Source organism: Sinocyclocheilus grahami, unplaced genomic scaffold (genome assembly GCF_001515645.1).
Source record: "Sinocyclocheilus grahami isolate Dianchi unplaced genomic scaffold, SAMN03320097.WGS_v1.1 scaffold52.1, whole genome shotgun sequence".
In the NCBI taxonomy this organism is placed as follows: domain Eukaryota; kingdom Metazoa; phylum Chordata; class Actinopteri; order Cypriniformes; family Cyprinidae; genus Sinocyclocheilus; species Sinocyclocheilus grahami.
The window spans coordinates 1412230-1436279 of NW_015505231.1; the positions used below are offsets into that span (position 1 = coordinate 1412230).

Here is a 24050-nt window from a genome sequence, read left to right on the forward strand (position 1 = left end):
GTTGACATGTTATAAACCCACCTACCATAATACCACTGAACTTGCAACGGGCTTAAAAGTGTCACAAGACTCCCTCCCCCCTTCAAAAAGCAAAAGAAAAAAAAAACTTTTTTTATTTCACCTGACATTTTTGTCATCTACTATAGTACTAAGTGTAGTCTAGGAAACACACTGCCAAACTATTACTGGATCTCTGTTAAATAGAGACTGGGGTATCCCATTTGACAAAATTATCCAAAATTGAACAAAGCACAAAAATAAAAAAACAAACACAGAATAAAGACCAAAAAAAATTAAATAATAATAATAATAAAATTAAAAAAAATTAAAAATTAAAAATAAAAGCAGAAACGTGTGGGGGATTAAAACATGGGAAGAGGCATCCCATAAATTCTGTTAACTGGTTTTTTTTTTGTATTCCCTAAAGAAAATTCCATGTTTTAATTTTTACAATGGAAAGTCCAATGAGACTTTGAGCTGAAACAGGCACTGCTTGAAATATTTCTTTCTTTCTATTTGGTAAACATCTCATAATATGCTGGTTTTTATGTTACTGTTATGTCAATGATCACTCGTGCTGTTGTAAATGCCCTAGAAATGGAAATATGACAATAGATGTGGACCAAAATGTCCTCCTGTCATTTCCCTGCACTGACGCACAGAAGAGCTGAAAATACACATTGCATGAGTTCAACTAGTCTTCCTTGCATAAGTTACTTCCATGTGGCTTCTCAAAAGCCACGACCTTGGCTTTTACAGCTTTACCAGGCCATCACCTTACTGCTTTTAACAACTGAATTCTGCAACAAAGACTATTTTCTAAAAGATCAGCCCTTTAAAAAAAACTGCTGTATATCGCTACTATGGTGAGGGGAAGTGTTCCAAGCTACTTTAACAACATTCAGTCGAACTAGACACGAACACTCAGGCTAATCAGAGCATCATCACTAGCTAGACGTAATCCAAACAACAAACAATGTGCCAATGAAAGGGGTAGTGGGAACTGCAGAAAGTGCAAATGCTCATCTGTTTTCCTCCCGTGATGGCAACATGAAAAAGACATCTGTGGGTCCACACAAAGGCTTCTGGGAGTACCGAGTCTGCCCTGAAAAGAAGTATGCAGCATTCATTCTAACATGTTCATTGCTGCTCACGGCAGACATATGTAAACACTGCAGAATAGAGGTGCTTACGTGCCGGTGTCGGCACAGCAGAAAAATCTCTGTACATGGTATGGTGGGTCAGCCTCTATTGACGGGGGAAATAATGCACGTTTTATTTTGCACAATACAGCAGAACAATCTGTGATGTTGTGTAGTGACATTACCCTGGTATTTTTTTTGTTGGGAGACTGAAATCAGGTGCTTTTATACTAAAGTGACGAGGAGTTCCCCAACGGATCAAAACAACAACAACAACAAAATAAAAAAATAAAAATAAAAGATAATAAAAAAATAAAAATAATGACCCTACAAATTTTAACATTATTCATCTTGTCCTGTTTTCAATATCAAATAATCACATCACACACACACTCTATGGCCACACTAACAAAACAACACTTCAAACATTTATGAAATGTCTCAAGGATCCAAGTTACTCAACACGAAATACAACAAAAGACCTTCATAATTTCGTTTTAAACATTTACAGTCCCATACAGGAATTCACTCCACTTTAAAAGTACAGGAAAATAAAAAATAAAGAATTACATATTCAACCTTTTTATGTACTGTATCGGACATCTGTTAAGTCGTAACACGAATTGAAAGTCAAAACAGTTTTGTATTTTTTTGAATGCTTTCACTAAAAAATATGGACATCACTTAAATTCACGAATACATGTCAAAAGTTTTTCTTTTTACAAACGGGGAAAGATAAATTTACAGTGTACACACTTTTGTCAACAAGGCAGGCATTTCAATAGAAAGAGCCTCATGTACTCTCCTCTCATAGTGTCAGAATCATCTTGAAACATACACTGACGTATTCATCTACAAACACAGTGCACAAAGCTGCCAGAGCAGATTTTCAACTCATACCGACTACTACTGAAAACTATTGCTATTGCCAAACTATTACAATGGCCATCAAGATGACCCCTACCTATGGCCTCCTTCACGGCTTCCAGCATGAGAATGACTCTATGACCCTGACACTCCACCACTCCAGGAGGAAATGCACTTCAGTGGCACTGCCAACGGCCAGACGGCTGCAAAGCACTTATTTTTCGCAAATTAACAACAACAGAAAGACAAAACAGTGCACATTGAACGGGGTGGCTTTTTTTCTAGCTTAATCACATATATGACAAAAAAAACATCTCTGTGAAGGAGGAGAGATTCAGCTTGACTTGAGGTCTCAGAAACAGACTGAATAGTGATTTAAGGGCTACAATTTAAAACCATGGTGATAAGAAGTGTTATTATAAAGAGGCCATCCATTAATTGATGCTGGTATTGCCCTGTTAAGCAAAACGCCTGAGTTTTTTTCTTCTTCTGTGTTTACTGAAAGCCACTATGGGTGGATGATTGCCTATATGCTGTAGGTACAAAACCATTTTTTTGTGATCCTCAAGACCATAAGAGCATTAAGTTATTCCCTTTCACCGAATATTGAAAATAACTATATATAACTTGAGATAAATATAAAAATCGATTCTCCCCATGGGGGTATTTGTCTATGGACTATGATGTCAATAAGGCTGTAAATTTTAACACTTCAAAGGGAAGAATAAAAAACAGTGAAATTTACTGATTGTGACAGATCTAACACGCAGTAACTTACGTGACTGATTGTAGCGCATTTTATAACAAGTCACTTGTTTGTAAAAATTTAAGGCATTTACTTGGGAATTGCATATAGCTACATTGTTAACCGGACAAGGTGAACAGGGTAGGGAAGATATCTGATAAAAAAAAAATGCCAGCATTTAACACTTTGCCCTAGTGTGCATGATTCGCCGGTGATTGTCACTCTCAAGTCAAGCTGTCTCCCCTATGAAAGTCATCTTCTTCCGAAGGTCAAACTAGCACCCCAGGTGGGAAGTTCGAAGGAGTTTGTTAGTCACAGTAGACAAATCAGTCACTTTGCAGCCATATTAGACCAAATGGTGCCTTCTTTGCAGACATGCTTCAAAGTGTAGAAAAAAGTCCTCCCCTTACAGAGAATACAAAACAAACGTATCTCTCATGCACCTCTCTGCCTTTAGGTACACTCAAGGGAAAAAAGACCTTGTCGCACACTGCATAGAAAGCAGTTCCCACTTTGGTCAATTACCAAAAAAAAAAAAAAAAAAGAAGAAGAAGAAAGGAAAATAACAACAATGTCAACAACATCATCATCAACAACAACATAGAAAGAAATTAAATGTTTAAACTGTGTATTTCTGTACTAGCTTCTAATAATCTACATAGCTAAAATCACTACCTATATAGGCAAAACTTGGTATTGCATAATTCTTATAAATCTGGACCCGCCCTCCCCAATAATAACTGGAAGATGGAAAAACAAACAAACAACACATGATTCAAACAAAATCAAAAAATGACAACCACCAAATTACTGAAAAAAAAAAATAATAATGCTGGTTGATTATATACTTTAGAACGGCAACTATACACAGCCTTGATACGCACTGTAAATGTGAGATAAAGTAGTAAATGAAGCTAAAAATCAATGTCACAATTTCATCCAGAGTACAAAATATTTCTTATCATAAAAATGTTACTTTTTCCCCTAAAACGGTAATAAATGCAGCAAAAACAAGTGTAGTGATGTTTTCTATAGTCGAACGCAAGGCACGTAATGTGGACTATATATTTTCGTGCAAATTAAGATTATTGGAAAGATTAATTATATGTCTGATTGGAGAGGCAATGGCATTGCAAATGCCAGAAGCAATCATCGATTTCTGGGACTGCGACAGTTGAAACTACCAAAGTGGGTTTGAAATAAGCACCTTGAGACCTCGCCTCAACCTGCAAGTTAGTGTTGAAATGAGTACAGCTTTACACATACACATCACCAGCCTGCAATCCTCTTGTTTCTCGTTATATCAAATGTAAACAGTAGCTTTACAAGCCAACATCTGACTAAACATGCATACTAGATCGGTGAGTAATATGTCCAAAAAAAAAAGCCATTTTATACACGCTGTGTGTCTGAGTCTTTTTTCATCGACTTTATGTTTTCATTTTAATAAATAAAAAGAAGAAAAACTACCCGCATGTTTGGGTACGGCTCAAAGTAAGTGCTGTCTTGTTCGTGTTCAGTTATGCTCACGTAAACGTTCGCTGTCAATCCCACTTTTCTCTTCCACCCTCAGCTTTTCCTAGTATTCCGAATCAAGGATGCAATTTTTTTTTTATGATTTAGGTTCACTTTTTAAATGTTTATTTTTTTTTGTTAAGTTAACATTTACTCCCCGTTCCTTTAGAGTCTTAGGGCAGACAGACTGTGATAGCTTCCCTTCAGTAAAATCATTTCAATTGCACTTGCCTCTTGTGAGATATTGTCTTATTTTTCTCAAAAATCGTTTTCGAAGGAAATTAAAAAAGGGTAGTATTTCTTACCTAGTAATTCAGGCTTTTTCTTTCCTTGAAGGAAAAAAAAAGTTTTCAGAGTTCTTAACTCTGGATAGGAAATTCCAACCTTTACCTTAAAAGAAAATTAGTACAGGATTGACATGATTACATATTCAAAAGATTTTGCACCATGGGCAAATTAAATTTTGAGGGTAATATGAAAATAGAAACATTCAGTTCATTGAAAATTGTTCCTATGGTTATGTAATGAATATGATGATCCTTTGTTTGATGATAGTTTGTTCCAATTGCAGCCTGCTTTACAAACCACCCAATCAGCCAGCCCTTGTGTGATCGCCCCCTTCTAAATCGTTTTGTAAACCAAAACTAGTGACATGAGAACAAGAGAAACACTAACAAGAGACTAGCATGTCATGCATATACAGTAAGGCATCTAAAGTTTGTATGGTAAAGATCACAGTATCTCAGTTCAGGGACTTTCTTACACAATGACTGACTGGCGTGGAGTGGCTCATATCAGAAGAGAATGCTTTGACCCAACTCACTCTACTGCGCTAAGCCAATGTCCTTGAGAGGCTGGAATAAAGGTCCATGTCGATTGTATAAGTGCTGCTTGCTGGTTTGTCCGAGGACCTGTCTCTCCTGGGTCCAGTTTTAGGCCCCCTTTAATTGCTTGATTCTGCCTGGAGGAGGGGCTCACCAATGATGTTTATGCTGTAATTCTGGACATTTGTTGGCAGAATCGGAGTCCCGTTCGACACTTGGAATGGAATTAAGCTCGCCCAGGTACCAGGACTGCAGACACACAGGGAAAAGACAGATTATGAGAGTTATTAAAATCAACATAAAAAAAAATCTAATATATTGCACACGATAAATGCATTAGACTGATCACACCTAATCACAGACAATACTTACAGTATTTATTACAAATACTGTTTACAAAGTAACTCTAGATTCCTTACTGTGGGCATGACACATACACAGTTTTAAAATACAGCTACATTACTTACATTAGTTTTTTTTTAAGTTTTCATTAAACATCAAATTATTTAAATCTGAAACGGTTAATGAAAAAGCCATGTCAGGTCTAGACTTTTTTCCACCCTCTTTTGAAAAATACGCCTTTCCATTAAACAGACACACACACACACACACACACACACACACACACAAATAATATGAGTTCAGGATTGTGTCAGGGAACAGGATATCACAGAAAAACAAAGCACCCAAAATGCAAATGCATGGGGGAAGTTTCCCCAAGAACACGCACCCATCTCAGCCCCCTGCAGCTGACACCCACTTTCAGATCAATAGGGTTAAGTCAGCGAGACTGTCTACAGAACTTTCCTATCTGCATTCAGCACGTTAACGGCACAACAACACGAGACTGTTAATTGCGAGCCGTGGTGCGAATCTCGGCTGCAAAAGCACTGGGGTGGACAAACAGCATGTTGTTCCCTGGGGGGAGGACAGGGGAGCTGAATGGTGCGTACATGTGTCGAATAATTAGACAGGCCAGAAACCAGAGCCCCGGTATGCCCCCCTTCTTTTCCCCAGCCCTGGTCTGAAATACCTGTCTCACCCAATCGCCTAACACAATCTTTCTGCTCACAGATTACAGGCTGTACTCCTGCTCTGTCAACAGTGCCCGGGTGCCACACAGCCACCTCTTTGTACCCCCCCCCACACTCGTTTCTTTTTTGCCCCTGAAAGAGAAAAGGGACAGGCCCGGGGAGGGGTGGAGGGCGGTGGGCTGATTGAAGGAGAAGGAAGGAGACTGTTGTGTGCAAAGACTTTTCCCTGGGTTCACTGCTTTGGATGCAGGTGCAAAGCTTTAGTGGGCTTTTCTTTGGGAGTTTGTTGTTTGTTTTCTGAGGGGGAGACAAGGGCTAAAGCCAGTGGCTGGTGAAGGACAGGGACCCAGCGGATGTGGAACAGTGACTTTATTCTTCCTGAGGTAGCCCGGGGTTATACGGCTGCCTGTCACCCTGAATGCAGCTAAGGCTTCAGTCTGAGATTTACACAAATCACTTGCAGCCAATGCCTGAAATCATGTTTAAACAACAGAGCTGCAAATTATGATTTCAGCGCACACTGTGTCAGACTTTAAGGAGAAAGAGTCACAAAGAGAGTCACAAAGTTGTATCAACGGAAACCAAGTCAAATGTGGACTAAACTCTCTTTAAAAAGGGTTAAATACTGTATATTAGAAGAAGGACTAACTGAGCTCTGTCTCTCTTCTTTTCTGCAGCCCCTCTGCTGTCCTGGCTTGATAGAAATCATCTAACAGGAAACGAGAGATTAAATGTTTTAGAGATGTGGACAGGAGAGTCAGGCTCAAGTTTGGATTTATGACTTGACTTGCTTAGTATTAAAGTACTTAAGGCTTGATTTTGACTTTGTTGCAATTACCTGAGACTTGAGCTGATAACTAAAGTCTCATCATTTCCTATGAAAAAATCCAGTGGCATTACAATTACACACTGCATTTTTTTTTTCAAATCTTTTTTTCCTCCCATTTCTTCCAGATTGAAAAAAATCAAGCAGTATGTACCAGGTAGTTATATTATCTACCAATATCTAGTAATGAAAATTCATATTTGCCATCACAGAAATAAATTACAGCCTTTGTGAGCATAAGAGTTTTCTTTCTGTTAAAATATTACTATTACTATATATACTATATATTACTATTAATATATGTAGTATTTCATTTTCTTTCTTTCTTTCTTTCTTTCTTTCTTTCTTTCTATATTTAATACAATTAAAGGTGTCTTGCTAATCAACCCTTCTAAAAAAGACTATCATTTTCATATTCATCTGCAAAAGAATCCAATCAACCAGTTTCAACTTTTTTTTTTTTTGAAAGAATTCTGACCAGTCTTGCTGAGATAGTGCTTAGTTAAGAAGCTGGTTCATATATACAATATTCCCAAACACAACATAGTGGTCTCTTAGACAGGGAAAGTGAGCACAAAGAAATAAAAGCATCCAGGAAAAGGATCACTAATGGGCCAGAAAAAAACAGACTACCACCCATCATGCTCGTAAACTGTCTCATGCACTACTGCCCTAAACTTTGCCTTTGCAGAGCATCAATAAACAGTGTCTGATGGATTGCCATGGAGTGGGGTACTACCCCTTGTTTCCCAAGTTCAAGGTTCAGTCTGGTGTTACCTACTGTCTGGTTTCCCCGGCTACCAGACAAGCGCAGATGTGATGGGCCCCTTTCACATGGGAGATGGGTGTTGTGGGATAAAAGGGAGAACAAACAACTTTCCTCCCTTATCAGATTCTTGCTTCTTCACGAGTCGCTTATGGGTCTCTCATCTCAAAAGTCCACCCTCCTGCAGGAGCATGCATGGGCCTGCTTCATTTTGGAATCAGACGCTAAATTAGATTATCTAATGCCATTTTAATGGATTGCTGACCCAATTCCTACAGGATGGCAACAAGCAAGTCTGGCTTGAATTCAATTTGTGTTGAGCTGTGGACTGGCATGCATCACACTGCGGCACTGCAGCTTTGCTAGTACATGCAACCGACAAATCACATTTCCAATGTCAATGACCTGAAGTCAACTCTTCAACTGCATTAGTCTTCATCTAAAGCACACAGCACACATTCTGCCTCTATCAACTGTGTTGCAAGTTTGTTTTTTGCAGTTGACAGAAACATGATAATTAGTAAACTTTTATTGAATATTTTAAATGTAACGTGTGCGTTGTTTTTCAATGCTCAATAATGTTAGCCATAAAAAAAAACTAAAAGGGTGAGACACTGCTAGGGAACATTTTTCCCTCATACTCCGGCGTGGTCTATTAGGAGGCCAGAAAAGGGGCTGGAAAGAAAGCAGGGGCCTGTAACCCTGATCCCTACAGAAGGAAGTGAGAGTGTGTTCAGTGCGACTTTGCTTTTCCACAGAGTTACTGCGGTGAGGAAGTGCTGAGCAAGGCCTTTCCCACAGCAGAGACCTGGAGAGACTACAAAAGTGGAAGAAGAAGGATATAGTTTAAGCATATATTGCTCCCACTAAGCCCACCTTACACTAAGATTTGATTGCATATAGCAGCAATGATGTAGACTATAATATATGAACAACAAAATATATAGACACAATATACTTGTGTGTATATGTACATATACATGTATATATATATAATGCATGTTGTAATGCTTACAGTGGATTCAGAAAGTATTCAGAGGTTCATCTTCCAACAGACATTCAAAAATGTTAGCCTAAGGCAGCATTATAAAATGTGTAAGCCCTGTATGATGCATTATCATCTGAAGAGGGGATTCAAGAAATATAATTTTCTTGAATTGATCTTGATTTCAATTTAAAATTCTTTCACTGTTCACGCACAAAAAAAATGAGAACAGTGCAAAGATTTAATGCAGAAGGACAGATGAGGTTATTAACCAGAGTAAACAGTCTTGACTGCATCAGCTTTGAAAACCCAAGCTTAGCGGTGACCTTTGCAAATATGCAGCTCTCTCCTGTCAGTGAGCCTTAGACAGATGCTGCTGCACTAATGCTGGAGTTCTGCTCTTTTCTCAGCAGTAATCATCTTTCTAACGTCCTGACTTTCAGGAAGGTAAGGATATTAAGGTGTCAGAAAGCAAGTCTTGCCTCTGAGACCCATTTGTAATGAATGCTGTCTGTCACTAACAGTCAGTGAATGACAAAAGTATTTAAATAGTTGTATGATAGTTTTTAACACTGGATAAATTCATCTCTTAGTGACATTTATGTATTATGGCTATTTTGAAACGGGTAACAATAGATCAGGATGATTGGCTATAGCCATCCAACCTCAGTAATTTTATCTCATAAGTTTATCTTAGTATAGCTTTTGCTCAAATATTTTTAGCAGCATTTGGTGAATGAATCAGTAGATTTAACTTGAAGATGGCTGTAGTGTGCTGTGCTTTAGCAAGCTAACAATAACTGCTTTATGCCAGTATATCAAAGCCTTTGAGAAGCTGAGAAATCTCTAAATGCATCCACATGTAGCACCTACAACCATCAAATCCACAAATTTCAGCGAATAATTCTCTCATGTTATTTCACTGTGAAGTTCCTATAAATTTGGCCACAGATTGCTCATCCAGATGTTCAGTCTTGCAACAGCCTGAACAAGGTTTGTGAAGTTCCCTTTATGACACTTTGAGAAACCAAAGTTTAATGAAGGGCAAATGAGATGGACCTAAAACATTTGGAAATATAGTTAGAAGTCAAAATGCAAATAAGCACATTAAATTTTCTCTCATGTTGTTTGCACATCTTTATCTTGACAATTTTATGACAATTTTATGCCATTATATAAATGAGTGATGCATTAAAGGGTTAGTTCACCCAAAAATGAAAATTAGCCCATAAATTACTCACCCTCAAGTCATCCTAGGTGTATATGACTTTCTTCTTTCAGACGAATCCAGTCGTGGTTATATTAAAAATTGTCTTTGATCTTTCAAGCTGTTTAATGGCACTCAGCGGGTGTTGCAGTGCTTCAGTCCAAAAGAGGTGAAATAAAAAGATAAGTGTCTCACACGGCTCCGGGGGGTGAACAAAGGCCTCCTGTAGCGAATTGATGAGTATTTGTAAGAAAAATGTCCATATTCAAAATGTAATAATCACTTTAATCTAGCTTGCGCCAACAGTTGTACACGGACGCAGCTCCGGGCGGATGACGTATGAGGTCAGCATTGCGCATGCGCCGCTGAGAAGTGACGAACATGGACTTTGACTTTGTGGACTTCCCCCGGAGCTGTGTGAGACACTTTTTATTAAGGATGGGCGCTTTTTATTTCACTTCTTTTGGACTGATGCACTGCAACACCCACTGAGTGCCATTAAACAGCTTGAAAGATCAAAGACAATTTTTAATATAACTCCGACTGGATTCGTCTGCAAGAAGAAAGTCATATACACCTAGGATGACTTGAGGGTGAGTAATTTATGGGCTAATTTTCATTTTTGGGTGAACTAACCGTTTAATGGCCTTAAACACGAATACATGAACAAAATTAATCACAAATACACTTCTGCTTTTGTCTATACTTTTTTGTGATGAGTGTAAAAGCACAGAAAAAGGGGGGCTTGATCTGGACTGGATTGGAAGTGGTGTTAGACAATTGCAGATATAGGTTGTACATGGTAATATTTAATGGAGAGGTGGGTTGAAAATAAAGGAAATGTTTACCTTTGCCAAGAAATCCCCAAAGCCTGTGAGGAATCCTCTGAGCCATATGACCTGATGTTTTGATTCACGGGCCAGTCACAAATCCTCAGCTGTCAATCAAACACCTCTCAGTCAGACAACTGGGCTAGCACAACGGCACTAACACACATTTAGCATGCAACAAGACCTGGAGCAAGACCTAAGCTCATCTCAATATATATTCTTACATTTATCTGATGATAATCTTACATGAATAGATTAAGAAAACACCATCACTAATGGTCAGGATTAATAATTCTAAATTAGATCTTAAATCTTACGTTCTGGGCCTAATTCAAATTACAATTAGATACCATTAAAGAAAGTTGCCATCAAAACGTAAATAAACAAAAGGCAGTAGTCACAAGTGTCATGCAATACCATTAGTGGTCTAATTATTAACCATCCTGAAAGCAAAAGAAGGGGTTAGTATACAAAAATGGGGTGCTGGGTTACATGGAAGATATTCATCTATCCCAGAATGCACTGGAATGGGAGGAGGCACATGCATTCCAAGTGGTACATGCAGTTACAATCACTTAATTGCTGTTAGAAATCAAAGCAACCTGTTTTCACTGAAGCATACCTTGAAACATGCTATGTGAGAGACTGATCTTGGTCAGTAGAGTCAGATTGTTTTTGGTCACAATTGAATAAAACACCATTTGTTTAAGGGGAGACACTGCAGGCAAAAACACAGTTTTTTCTTGCATCTGTCAAGTTTGAGATTTTGGGCTTTTTGGTTTTTCATAAAGTCTTTTTTTCAGACTAGTGGAGAGAAAACATCCAAAAGACACTGTTAAGTGTTTCTTTTATAGCACTGTTATCTATTTGTGTCAATAGATTTAAATTACAATACATACTTTTAAAGGTTGTTTTCTCAAAATGAGTTTTTTCTTCTACACTAAGCCATACATCTCCACTTCAGTAGTACAGTAGTACACACACCAAACTTTACATTTTTATTCCTGTCTATATCCTGAAGGTTTTTACAGAGGGATTTGTTCATATATAATTTGCTTGATTATATACAACATTTGAATCCCCCCAAAATTGTGAAAACATTGTGTGTTCTGTCCATTCTAAGCATTTTCTTAATTATGGAGTGACAAAAATGAGATACACAAAATTCCCTAAAAACATTTGACTCTACTATGTAAAAAAAAAATTAACTTAAATTAAATTAAAATTAATAACAACTTTCATTAATAAACCATTAACAAATATTATGTAATGTTTAACGAATCATTAATATATATATTTACATATCTAGAAACGTGAAATAACGTGCTTGTTAATGTTTACTAATAAATGTATTAAACAATACCTAATAATGAACAATTCATGTAAATTCAAATGCTTACAAATGTCATTAAACTTCTAATTCATATGATCATGCACATCTTGAAAATCTACAAATGATTTTAACAGATGTTATACAATGATTAAAAGCTTTTGTTAATGCACAACACTTGCTGCTATTGAGGTGTGATACAGGTAAGGTTAGGCTCAGGTGTATGGGTTGGTTTAAGGGTTGGGTAAGTGGTCAACAACAGTGTACAGAAGTCAATTTGATTACTATAAGGGAACACGATTCAATCTGTTTATATTGCATTGTTTTGATAAATTATAAATTAAGTATTTTCTTGAAAATTATTAATTACTAAATAATTAATAAATGATTTGTAAAGATTTGAAAATAGGGTAAATTCCGGTCATTTTTATTATCATTTACAATTGATGAATAGTTTCCACTTTAGATTGGGTACTGCAAAAACATTAACAAACAATTAATACATGATTTAAGATGTGCAAATAGTAGGTCTACACAACAAACAAAGACCAAATACATGACCTTTACAGACTGTGATTATGAGTTAATGAATATATTAACATGAATAGTTTGTGAAGTGCTTAAAATGAATAATTAAGATATATTTAAACAACATTTGTAAATGTAAAAATGAGCATTAGCTAATATGTGAACTGAAGTTTAATGACACTTGTAAGCATTCAACAGTAGATTAACAAATAAACATAATCATTGTGTAATTTTTGTTAAAATCTTTTGTAGATTTTTAAAACGCACTGAAAGTTGAATGACATTTGTAAACATTAATTAATGATCAGTTAAGCATTATATAATGTTTGTTAATGATTTATTAATGAAGCTTTTAATCATTGTAAACCATCTGTCAAAATCATTTAAAGATTTTTTTTAAATGCATGATCATATGAATTGAAAGTTTAATGACATTTGCAAGCATTTTGATCTGTTAATCATTATAATGTTTGTTAATGATTTATTAATGAAGCTTTTAATCATTGTAAACCATCTGTCAAAATCATTTAAAGATTTTTTTTAAATGCATGATCATATGAATTGAAAGTTTAATGACATTTGCAAGCATTTTGATCTGTTAATCATTATAATGTTTGTTAATGATTTATTAATGAAGCTTTTAATCATTGTAAACCATCTGTCAAAATCATTTAAAGATTTTTTTTAAATGCATGATCATATGAATTGAAAGTTTAATGACATTTGCAAGCATTTTGATCTGTTAATCATTATAATGTTTGTTAATGATTTATTAATGAAAGTTATTATAAAGTGTTACCAATTTTTGTACTAGAAATGTATGCAGATTATATTTCATTAAATAATGACTCATTTGCATATCTAAACCTAACATTTTAGAAAACTTGTAATACAAAAAATGTTTGCAATTATCAATGTAATCAATCAGCTGGGTAAGTAAGGCGATAACTATTAGTTTTTTTTACCCTATTCACCAGCAGTGTCTCGCCTTATGTCAATGTGGATGAGCGGGGGGAAAAATTAAATAGTCATATACATACATACAAGCATGCAACAAGCTGTATGCATGAAAGTGTGAGAAGCCATCCACAAAAAACAACAACAGAGTAAATCTGTAAGACCTCTAACACTAGCTTGCTCTATTCTTTTTCTATTCTATCTGTTTTCTTTTTATTTATTATTTTTATAATTTAAAAAACCCTTGCTACGTGGACTGTGTTAAGCTAACTGAGACTTGTTATAGCACTTGTATATCATTGCTCTTTTGTTGATTTTGATTGCTTCCATTGTCCTCATTTGTAAGTCGCTTTGGATAAAAGCGTCTGCTAAATGACTAAATGTAAATGTAAATGAAAATCCTGACACTTAGTGGAACATTCCATTGGCTAATGCCCCCCCGTAACATACAGAAGTGGTAAACGACTCTCTGAATATTCAGTGGCACATTGTCAATAGCTTTTACCATTCCTGGAAAGCACCTATACACTCCCAAATCAAATCCGTATTCTGTTGCAATAGGAAGGTGAATTAATTTTCTATATTTACTTCAAAGATTAATGCTCATCCGAAGAGTTTTGGGTGGCTGAAATACACATAGTCTAATATTTAGTCTGATAATCTGATAAAGAAACATAAATCAGGTGAGAAACTCTTAACACTGAACAAGAACTTCAATTGTAGCTTGGGGGGGGGGGGGGGGGGGGGGGGGGTTGTCAATAGTTGGGGTTGTAAGATTGTTTTTGAAACAAGTCTCTTTTGCTTGAGGCTGCATTTATTTGGTAATATTGATTGTTAAATATGATTACAATTTAAATATTTTTAAATATAATTTATTTCTGTAATGGCAAATCTAAATTTTCAGTATTCAGTGTTACATGATCCTTCAGAAATCATTTTAATATACTGATTTGGTGCTCAAGTAACATTTGTTATTACTATCAATTTTAAAATACCAAACTTCAATATATTAGATTATATCAGTATTCGTCACTGGTGCTGGCAAAATGAGTCACAACGAGTACATTTTCAAAAATGTGTAATTTTTATTTTTATTTTCTGCAAAGTCAGTTCTGAGAAAAATCAAGTTGAAGTTTTCTGAAGGTTCCAAAACAAAATCACCTAGCAATGTTGCATTGTTTCCCATTGTTATAAATATTAATATAGCCTGTATTATTTTATCTTTGTTATTAAAAATCAGAACAGATGCAAACAACAACAACAGTAGAACAAATATAAGAAAGAAACAAATAGGCCTAGTGCATTTCTTTTTTCCATTTTACATATAAACAAAAGCATTCAAGTAAGAAAAACAAATAATCAAATTGTAAAAATCATATTTGTGTGTTCATTACAAATAAATTGATTATTAAAACTACAAAAGCAGCTCAATCAAGAATAGCGATTTTTTATTTTATTGTTAGATTAACGAGACAGATGGCCTATATAGTAAGTGCTACTGTACTGCATGGATCTAATATAATGTTACACATCAGATGTTTTTCCCAAACAGTTCCCCAGTTAAGACATAACAGATTATGTTTGCATGAATAGCCTATTTAAATACTGTAATTCTGTGTATACAGTGTGTGTATATTTATCGGGATCGCGCGCTGGCCTCTATGTGCGTGATTCAAATGTCAGTCAGTGAGAAGCGAGCAGAGAAAAAGGTACTCCTCTCAGAAAACGTACAAATAAAGATAATAGTATATGTTGAATTACTATTTGGGGCATTGGGATTGCTAGACGAGGGCTTAATGAACTAATTTTGTGAAAACTTGAAATTCAACCAAAATCGAAATTTTTTCATATGTACGTTAGCTCAAAATTAGTCAGTGCGCATTCCGAGTAATTTTGCCAGCATGGGTCATATACATTATTTTATCAAAGGATTCTCTGACGGAGAGAATTAGATTCTCTGAACTTAAACTTTTGAAAAAAAGTTAAGTGCCATTAAAGCTTGATTTGTTCTGAAGAGTGACTAATAGAAAAATATGTGAGGTATTTTTACATTGCTACGGGAGGATATCCACCTCCGTCAGTATTGCCAACCCTACTTTAACGAACTCTAGCAGTAAGCGTGTGTGTGTATGAGAGAGAGAGCGAGAGAGTGTTCTCGAGTGACCTGAAGCCAGAAAACAATGGCACTGGGGCAAAGTCTGAGGTCAGCTATCAGACTGTTTTGGTAGTGCACATTCCTTCATCCTGTTTTGGTCGACCTCACACATTGAAAAAACACTCACTCATACAATATGTGCTGAAAGGCTCCTAGATGTGTTGTATTGCGTGTAACCTCAGTGTACGATTTTACTGAGGGTATTAAGAGTGGTAATTAAGAGGGGTGATTTCAGGTTTTCAGATTTGTTTGAACAGGTCGAAAACACAAACCACATATACACTAGAATATATACCTTGGATTTTAACCTAAGCACAAGCATGATGTTTCCAATTTCTCTTTTATTACTCTTTTAGTACAGTACAGCTATTAGCTGAACTTGACGGTCTCATGTACAATGGAACATCTAAAACGCCACAGTGATGCATAAAATGCCATAGTCTGTTGGCATTAAATGCATAATAGGCTCTAGACTTGAGGTCGGTGGTGTTCTCATCACGGGTGCCATCTGTCACTGGCACCAGAGTATCACAAAGGTACACCATGGCACAGCTAACACCTTCACAGCTGTTAGTTGTGGCTGCTTTAGCATGTTTGCATCTGATAAAGCCAAATAAGATTGTGATCACTGGTCGAGGGTGAGAAGGAAGGGAAACGCTGAAAGAGAAAGGGAAGAACCCCTGGGGAAAGTGGCTAATGAAATCTTCTCCTCATTGGTGTTTTCACAAACACAATACACATGGGTATCAGTCTAGAGCAGGTGCTGCTGAGTTATGTGCATGAATGCTCATCTGTCATTCTCCCCTGTGTGTTTGGGTTTGGAGTAAGTTGTGAATGAACTTGATTTAACAACAGTGCTATCGTGATGTTCACACTACAAGGACATCTGTCAAAAAATTATCTGTTATCTGTCTGATGCATTATATATATTAATATGCACATCTAGCTCTACGAACATCATACCGCCAAATCATTAGATAAAACCCATGTCCATTCATTAAATGCACTTGCTATCTATTTATCTTTAAACTATTACATTTATACGCTGTATATTAATTTCTTTTTGCAGCCAAAAATAAAAAATACTGAAAGATTGGTTGGAATGATATATAGGCATACATTTTGCTTTTTTAAATGATTAGCTTCTGTAAGTTGGTAATTTAGAGTAGTGAGTAATATAAAATTATTATTTTAAAAATGAACTTTAAGCAAGCAATATATATTCTTCATACCCAACGTTTATGTTGATCAGCCAGTTGGTTCCAGTTATCATCTGAAGCGGATATTCTCAAAATGGCCAAATATTGGCCTGTCATAAATTTGGGGTAATTATTTAAATTCAGAATTGTTTTGGTAGACCTCATTTGGCCTTAAATTAAATTCTGCATCCTACTTTCTAGATATCGGTGTCAGCATTTGAAAAGCCAATGTCAGTTGACCACTAAAGCTTTCTTTTTTAGCTACTTTGGATGCATTTTCTTTATGGCTTATCACAGGAAACTGTCCATTACTCTAATGGTCACCATCCGAAAGCTGCCACTTCACTGTCTGAGCACCATATCTTACAGCGTCATACATCATGTGTGCTGCGACAACAGGCAACAAGCACATTATATGAAGGAGAAACATCTCAACATCTCACATAGGGGCTATAAGCATACAGATGGTTCTTGTAAATGAAATAAGCTCAAACAGTTGCTATGGGACCAATAGGAGGAGTGATTATTTATGTATGGACACACCCGATTGATTTACTGACTCCAGTATATGGAGGCTAAAGACAAGGCATGAATGTTTATGTAATGGAGTCATTACAGTGATGGTGTGTTTGAGCATATACAGAGACCCTCTCTATGCTAGAAGAGAAATACAGGGATAGAGAGAGGGAGAAAAAGAAAAAAGGACAGAAAGGAAAGTAAGAACAAAAAATTAAGTAAAGAGAGAGAGAAAATCTTGGATTTGAATGAACAGTCAGAGAATGAGAGGAGGCATTAAGCAACAGAGAGAAAGAAAGTGTCCCGCTGAGCGTCTGGAGCTTTCTCAGTTTCCAGACAGCCTAGCTGAGCTGAAGGCAGCACCCTGCACCACAGCATGCTGGGAAAGGAGCACTACGGGTCTGTAAGGTGACGCCACAGTGACGGCTGTAATCCATACGCCCCACGTGTCACACCGCACGCTCTGACAAAAGCCCAGCAGGGGAACACAGGTGTCAATACATCTCATAATATCCTATGATAAATCACCCAGAATAAAGGCTGCTGTGTACGGGAGACATTATTTACCCAACGAAAGTGCCTGCTCAATGGCCGCAGGTTAACTCGGGTCGGGACTGGCTATACAATTCTCACTTTCAAGGACAAACAAAAGCTCCGGCTCATATAAACATGATGGATGGTTGATATATCATCCTGTCTACATCTGATCCCTCTCCCGGTTAAATGAACTAGAGCTAAAACAAAAGGCATTAAGCAAGCCGTATGAGACACTACAGCAGCTGCGGTGCCTGTATGCGATACCTGCTAGAAGATATTCTAATCACTCATTCATCCAGCTCATGCACTGAATCGCTTTTATCAATATCAGTTCTTCCTTCTGTCCATCGCTTTGAACTTCTGCATTTTTATAAAGTAATTCTCAATGAAGAAAATAGACCCATGTTTATTTATTTATTAATTTTTTAAATAAGGCCTGCAGCATTGTTGCTGTTAGTGAGCTGTGCCTTTCTTGGCCCTGTCCAAGGATGCCAAACCAGAGAGCAATAAAAGCGAGGCTTGCCATTACTGTAACTCAGGAGCAGGGCAAGAGAAAACCACTAATTATGATGTCGCCGTGTGCAGATGAATTCAATTAGAGGAGGGTGGAAAATACTGGCCTCAGACCAGCCCTTTCATGCTGCAGAAGACTGTTGAACGCACACACACACACACACACACACACACACACTATACTGTTACTCTTTTTACAATACTAAATGTTTTGCCAAAAAAGATAATTTCACTAAACGCCTTATAAGCCAGGCCCGACATAAACCGAATCACTTAAGTTAAGTACTGCATTTAGCCATATATCATTATGTCCATCTGAAGACAATGCTAGCTATTGTTCCACAGTAGTTTTCACACTGCAAGACAAGATACATTTTATGCTGGAATGGGTCTCAAGGGAGGTGATCGCAATAAAAATTCAAGTTCAACAAACGTCCCCTGCTGTGTATAAATCCATCAATTACTTTTTAACATAAACTAAATAGTTGAAAATGGAATGAAATTGGACTGTCTGAAACTACTTTATACTGAGTATAAGCATTATACTACATATTATGTATGCCATTTCTACATTTCTACAGCAGCCTCAAAAAGTATTTTGACACTTTGAACACTTTCTGGTTGTCAAATGATGGTGGAGCATGCCCATAGCTAACATGAGGCACCTGTGGTTACACTGCTAGGACACCTGTGTGTACTTGAGGGCAAGTGACCTCATACATTCACTAAAATCAGACTGAAACCAGTTGGTAAATCACAGAAGAAAAAAAAAAAGTTCTGAGAAAATGTCTAGCATCATTTGATGGTTTGATATTTTTTATTTAGAGAGTATTTATAAAAATACATTATAAAAGGTTTAGTCTTAGCTTGTTTCTGAGAATTTGGACTCTGTATCTATGAATTTATGGAAACCAACAGACTCCTCGTAAAAGTGACATTCAGCCACACTTGCAAAAACCATAAACCTCTAAACGTGACTGTGGTTACAGAGCAAGTGGAAAGACATGCTCAATAACAGTGACTAACAAAGGAAATCTTGCCAGGAATGTCTATGGCATTAAACACTTTCTATGCAGCATCTCAGAATATGCTATATGTGCCCAGAATACACAGCTGATTAACAAATGCTGACACAAAACAAACTTTCAGACAGCAGGAGTTTCCTCCTCATTCTTTCTCAACAGCCCTGTATCTTCACAGAGCCATGGCAGTGCCTAAAATTCATGACCAGATTATTTGATGGGCTACCTGTCTGACAGCTCTGACCCCTGTTGGGAATACAGAACAGTTGGATGGGGATTTGAGAGAAAACAGGGGAAGGGACAGGGAGGATAAAAGAGAAAGGTAATGGGGATGAGTCATGTCTCACCTGTTGCTGGTGAAGAAAGGCTGGGTCTCTGGAGCTCAGTCCCACAAAACGGTTGGCAGTGGGAGTGCCTGGAGCCGAATAACCTAAATATACCACACGTTCAATCAGTATTAAACATATTAATACAGCTTGTATTGACAAGTTGACAGTGTTCAAAAGTTTGGAGTCTGTATTTTTTTTTTTTTTTTTACAATTGAATTACAATTTCCACAAAAATATTATGCAGAACATAATTTTAATAATTTTAATAGCAGAATAATAAAGTTTTCAAATGTGATAAGAAATGTTTCTCATAACATTTCTAACGGTAGTGCAGAAGCGAGATTAGCTCACCTTCTGAGGATGTGGTGATTGGCTTGGTGTCAGCCATCGAGAGAGACACTGGTCTGACAGTGCCATGGTGGGGCGAGGGGGCCAGCACCGGCGTGAAGTGACCGGGCACTTTCCCCAGTACCTGGCCACTGCTGTTCGGCTGTGGCATTCAAAGAAAAAACAGTCCGTTAACACACCAGGCCAAATGGTGACATGTTTTTAAATTAAGCTAATGATCATGTTAATGCATTAATGCAATCTTTTGATGTTCTCCCATCTTCCGGCATAGGCGCTAGACAGCTGAATGTGCATTTTTCATGACTCATTTCAAGTTTATACAAAAAACAGAAATAGAGGGGGTTGAGGGAACACAGGATGGAGAGGCAGACACAGAGTGAGCGTCTACCTCCTTCCACTCCTGACTGCAGGAGACAGACTCGACTGAATTCACATAGCGGGGCCCTAAGTTCAAAACTCAAACAGGCCTTTATGAAAGAGAATGGTGTCCATGGGGTTCCCCAATGTGAATAGAATGTTTAATTAGGGTGTAATATAATCTGCGTTAAAGCAAGCATAAAAACATCCTGGCTCCCATCCACCCGATTATATGCCCCGTGTTATTTGCAGAGCGATCTCCCCCCACCCAAGCTCCGGACCCCAGCAACGGCAAATATTTACGACCTTTATCGTTCCCTGCGGTTTCTCCCGAGTAACAGTTCCAGCGCGCTATGACTCGTCCAGTCTATGAGCCCTTTGTTTACGGTTCAAGCGGTGGGGATATAAAACTCAGTAGTATCACGACCTTGCTTCAGTCACACAGTGAAAGAAGAAATCCCTCAGACAATCAGTGCCGTGTTTCCCAACAAGTCAAATTACATCAGATATTTCTTACACTACTTTGATTATAATTCCTAATACATACATTTGTTTAAAACAGAATTATTTTGGTGGGAGAGTGGGACTGTGATATGTTAATGGTGATTTAACCAGTAAATAAGATAATTTTACTGAATTACCCATAATAAAGTAACCAGTTTTTTTTTTTTTTTTTGCTGACGTTCTACACTTTTTCATACAAAATATGCATCAACTGCTTTCAAGCAAAAGAGAATTATAAGTATTAACCATCCGCAAATATCATCCAAAATGAAAGGAGTTTAAATTTCCCTTTAACAAAATGTTTGGAGAGGCTTGGCCTTTTTTAAGATTTTGTGGTACTAATTAAGATGAGTGGGACAGTCTGAGTTGCTTGGCAGAGATGCAGAAAGTTCTTTAAAATGTGGCCTCACCAAAAGCCCCATCAATCACCTGCTAAAGAGGAGGAGTTAGCCACCATGACCACAGCAGAGTAAAAAAAACTGAGCATGTTTGAAGTCCTTCAATTAACAGGAATGAGGTAAAAACTTGCGTTTTACTTTTTTTTTTTGCTTCATACTTCATTATGAAGACATAATGGCCTATATAATGGTATTAAATGATATAATAGCACAATAAATATAATAGCTATTCCCACTTGTTTTTTATTCATTCATACTTTAGGGAATCTCAACTCCAGTAAAACATTCAATAACAGTAGTTTTCATAGAGTTGGAGAGACACTGAACGCATATGTGTTTGTGCTAATGTGCAGTGGCTGCCCTGGTTGGAGTGTTTATTGACTTGCTTTTGTTGTTGTGTTTTTTCCCCTCTTTCTTTTCGTTCCCCTTCGCTTCATTTACGCCGCTGCTGGTAAACAGATTCACCACAGCGATGGAGAGCCGTAGTTTGGCTCTATACTCGGATTTAGACAAGGCGCCGACAGAGAAAACCACTAATGATTTTGTGTTCGTTAGCTAAACTGGGTCAATTGCCGTGCTGAAACAATGTGGCCTGTTAATCAAACTTGAGCCTGATGCAGTGGGAACAACCAAAGACACCAAGACAGACAAGCAGCCAGAGGTAGAGGCAGAAAAAGAAGGAAATGGTGCTAAAGCACCTTTGTGTTTACAGCATATGCTCTTACAATGAGGGTCTCATTAGTTTTAGGGGGTAGAGCGGCTTTAGCTTGCAGTATGGTTAACACATGTGACAACACGATGATCATGATTGGAGAACATACGGCACATGTGATACAAGTATGCTATACATGTGAGTCTGCTCGTCTGAGGAAAAGGAGCATTTCAACTGAGACGTTAAACCAAAACCCTATTTTAACAGCTGGCATCTATTATGTTTTGTGGACAATGCACACACATTCACAAGATTTAAAGGCTCCGTTCCAGTACAGATAAACTGTACTAATTATGTATGATTGCGTTAGGGTCGGGGTTAATGCACATGTACGTTAGTCTTTGTGCATGTACGTGAGTATTCAATACTTACCTGGTTGCTCTGTGGGCTGGACGGGTCGTAAGGCTGCATGTAGTTCTTGAGGGAGTCGGGTGGGTTGAGGTGCGGCGGGTAGCGGATGGCGCCATGAGAGATGTAGGGCGAGGGGGCCGAGAACTGCAGCGGAGGTGGACTCCTGGTGGAAATTACTGCACACGCAGTGAGAACAACTACTTTACTAACAGATTTTAATTAGACAACATGTAAACTCAATGGGGGGAACAAATCAAATCGGAGGAAATTTGGCAGACAAAAGGGAGGCACTCTTCCCGCACCCAAAAAAGTAGGAGTTTGACAAAGTGGAAGTATTTTGGATTCCATAAAAAAGAGGGGTTGTTAGACACCCTAGTCTGCAGAAAGTGCCGATCAACAGTTCTCAACAGTTCAAACTTCTTTTTGTATGCTTTTGTACAGTTGGTGACAAACTGTCTTTCCACCACTTATTTTGAGGGCATTTTCTTTGCCCTAGCGGCAGTATGATAATGATAAAAGCATCAATTACTGTACACATCTAATGCACATTCTTGTGTTGATCTAATCCTAAAATGCTTTCTGTTTTTGACAGGAAGTAAAAAAGAAAGAAAGAATTTGAAATTGAAAAGAAAATTCTGTCATTATTTACTCACCCTTGTGTTGTTTTAAACCTGTATGGATTTCTTTCTTCTGTTCAACACAAATTTTTTTTTTTTTTTTTAAGAATGTTGGTAGCCCAGCAGTTACTGATATCCATTCCATACTATAATGCTACCAGCAACTGTTTGTTTACCAGCATTCTTCAAAATATCTTCTTTTGCACTCAACAGAAATTCATACATGTTAGGAACAACTTGAAGGTGAATAAATTATGAATTTTCAGTTTTGGGTGAACTATCCCTTTAACTCCAAGATTACATTAAAATGAATTTCCAAACTCATACAGAAAATAGGAAATTCTGAGGAGTATTGTAAGGCAGAATAAGCATTCAGAAAGTTGAGCAGAATTTTTTTGGATCAGGGAAAGATTGTGAGAAGTATTTTTAGAAAAGTCGTACCGCTATGGCCAACGGTGGTCAGTCCTGGGTGGTGGTGTTGGGGGAAGGTGCTGAGCCGAGGTGAAGAGTCTTGTGGAGATGTGGGGCTGAATAATGGCTTCTCTGGCTTCTTCATCGTGGGAGAGGACATGTCTGCTGAAAATAAAAAAAGACAGGACAGGTCAGATATAAGCTTCCTGCACAAAGCATTAACAGTGTAGGAAATGAAATCTATCGGATGAGCAGAAGTACACATTTTTCAAATTGACTTAAAAAAGAAAAGAACAAAGTTGACTAAATCCTCATAAAAATTACTGAACTGAGCGTCCAAGTAAACAGTCAACATCATACTGACACGATTTCTTTTGACATTTTCATGTCTCATAATGCCGTTTCTCATTTGCGTTCCCTCTCTGTAGTCCTATGCAGTTTAAAATCTATCTAGTTTTATTGTGTAAAGAAAACATTAACTACATATCTACTTCCAACAAGAGTCAAAAAGTCTCTTCATCAGCA

General features: G+C 37.3%; 1 protein-coding gene across 5 annotated transcripts in view; it reads right to left on the reverse strand.

The window, feature by feature from the left end:
• Positions 1-4397: 4397 nt before the first annotated feature.
• LOC107583269 (nuclear factor 1 B-type) overlaps positions 4398-24050 on the reverse strand; it is a 97436-nt gene continuing 77783 nt past the window's right edge. For 2 of the 5 annotated variants that reach the window (XM_016269431.1, XM_016269433.1), the window contains exons 7-12: positions 23556-23687; positions 22519-22673; positions 20179-20317; positions 19846-19928; positions 10760-10848; positions 4398-5342 (exon numbers count right to left, since the gene is read on the reverse strand). In XM_016269431.1, coding sequence (XP_016124917.1) covers positions 5213-5342; positions 10760-10848; positions 19846-19928; positions 20179-20317; positions 22519-22673; positions 23556-23687 — 728 coding nt within the window. In that variant the 3' untranslated portion in view covers positions 4398-5212. Of the gene's footprint in view, positions 5343-10759; positions 10849-19845; positions 19929-20178; positions 20318-22518; positions 22674-23555; positions 23691-24050 lie in introns of all 5 variants that reach the window. The other 3 variants (XM_016269434.1, XM_016269432.1, XM_016269435.1) reach the window with 2 other exon arrangements.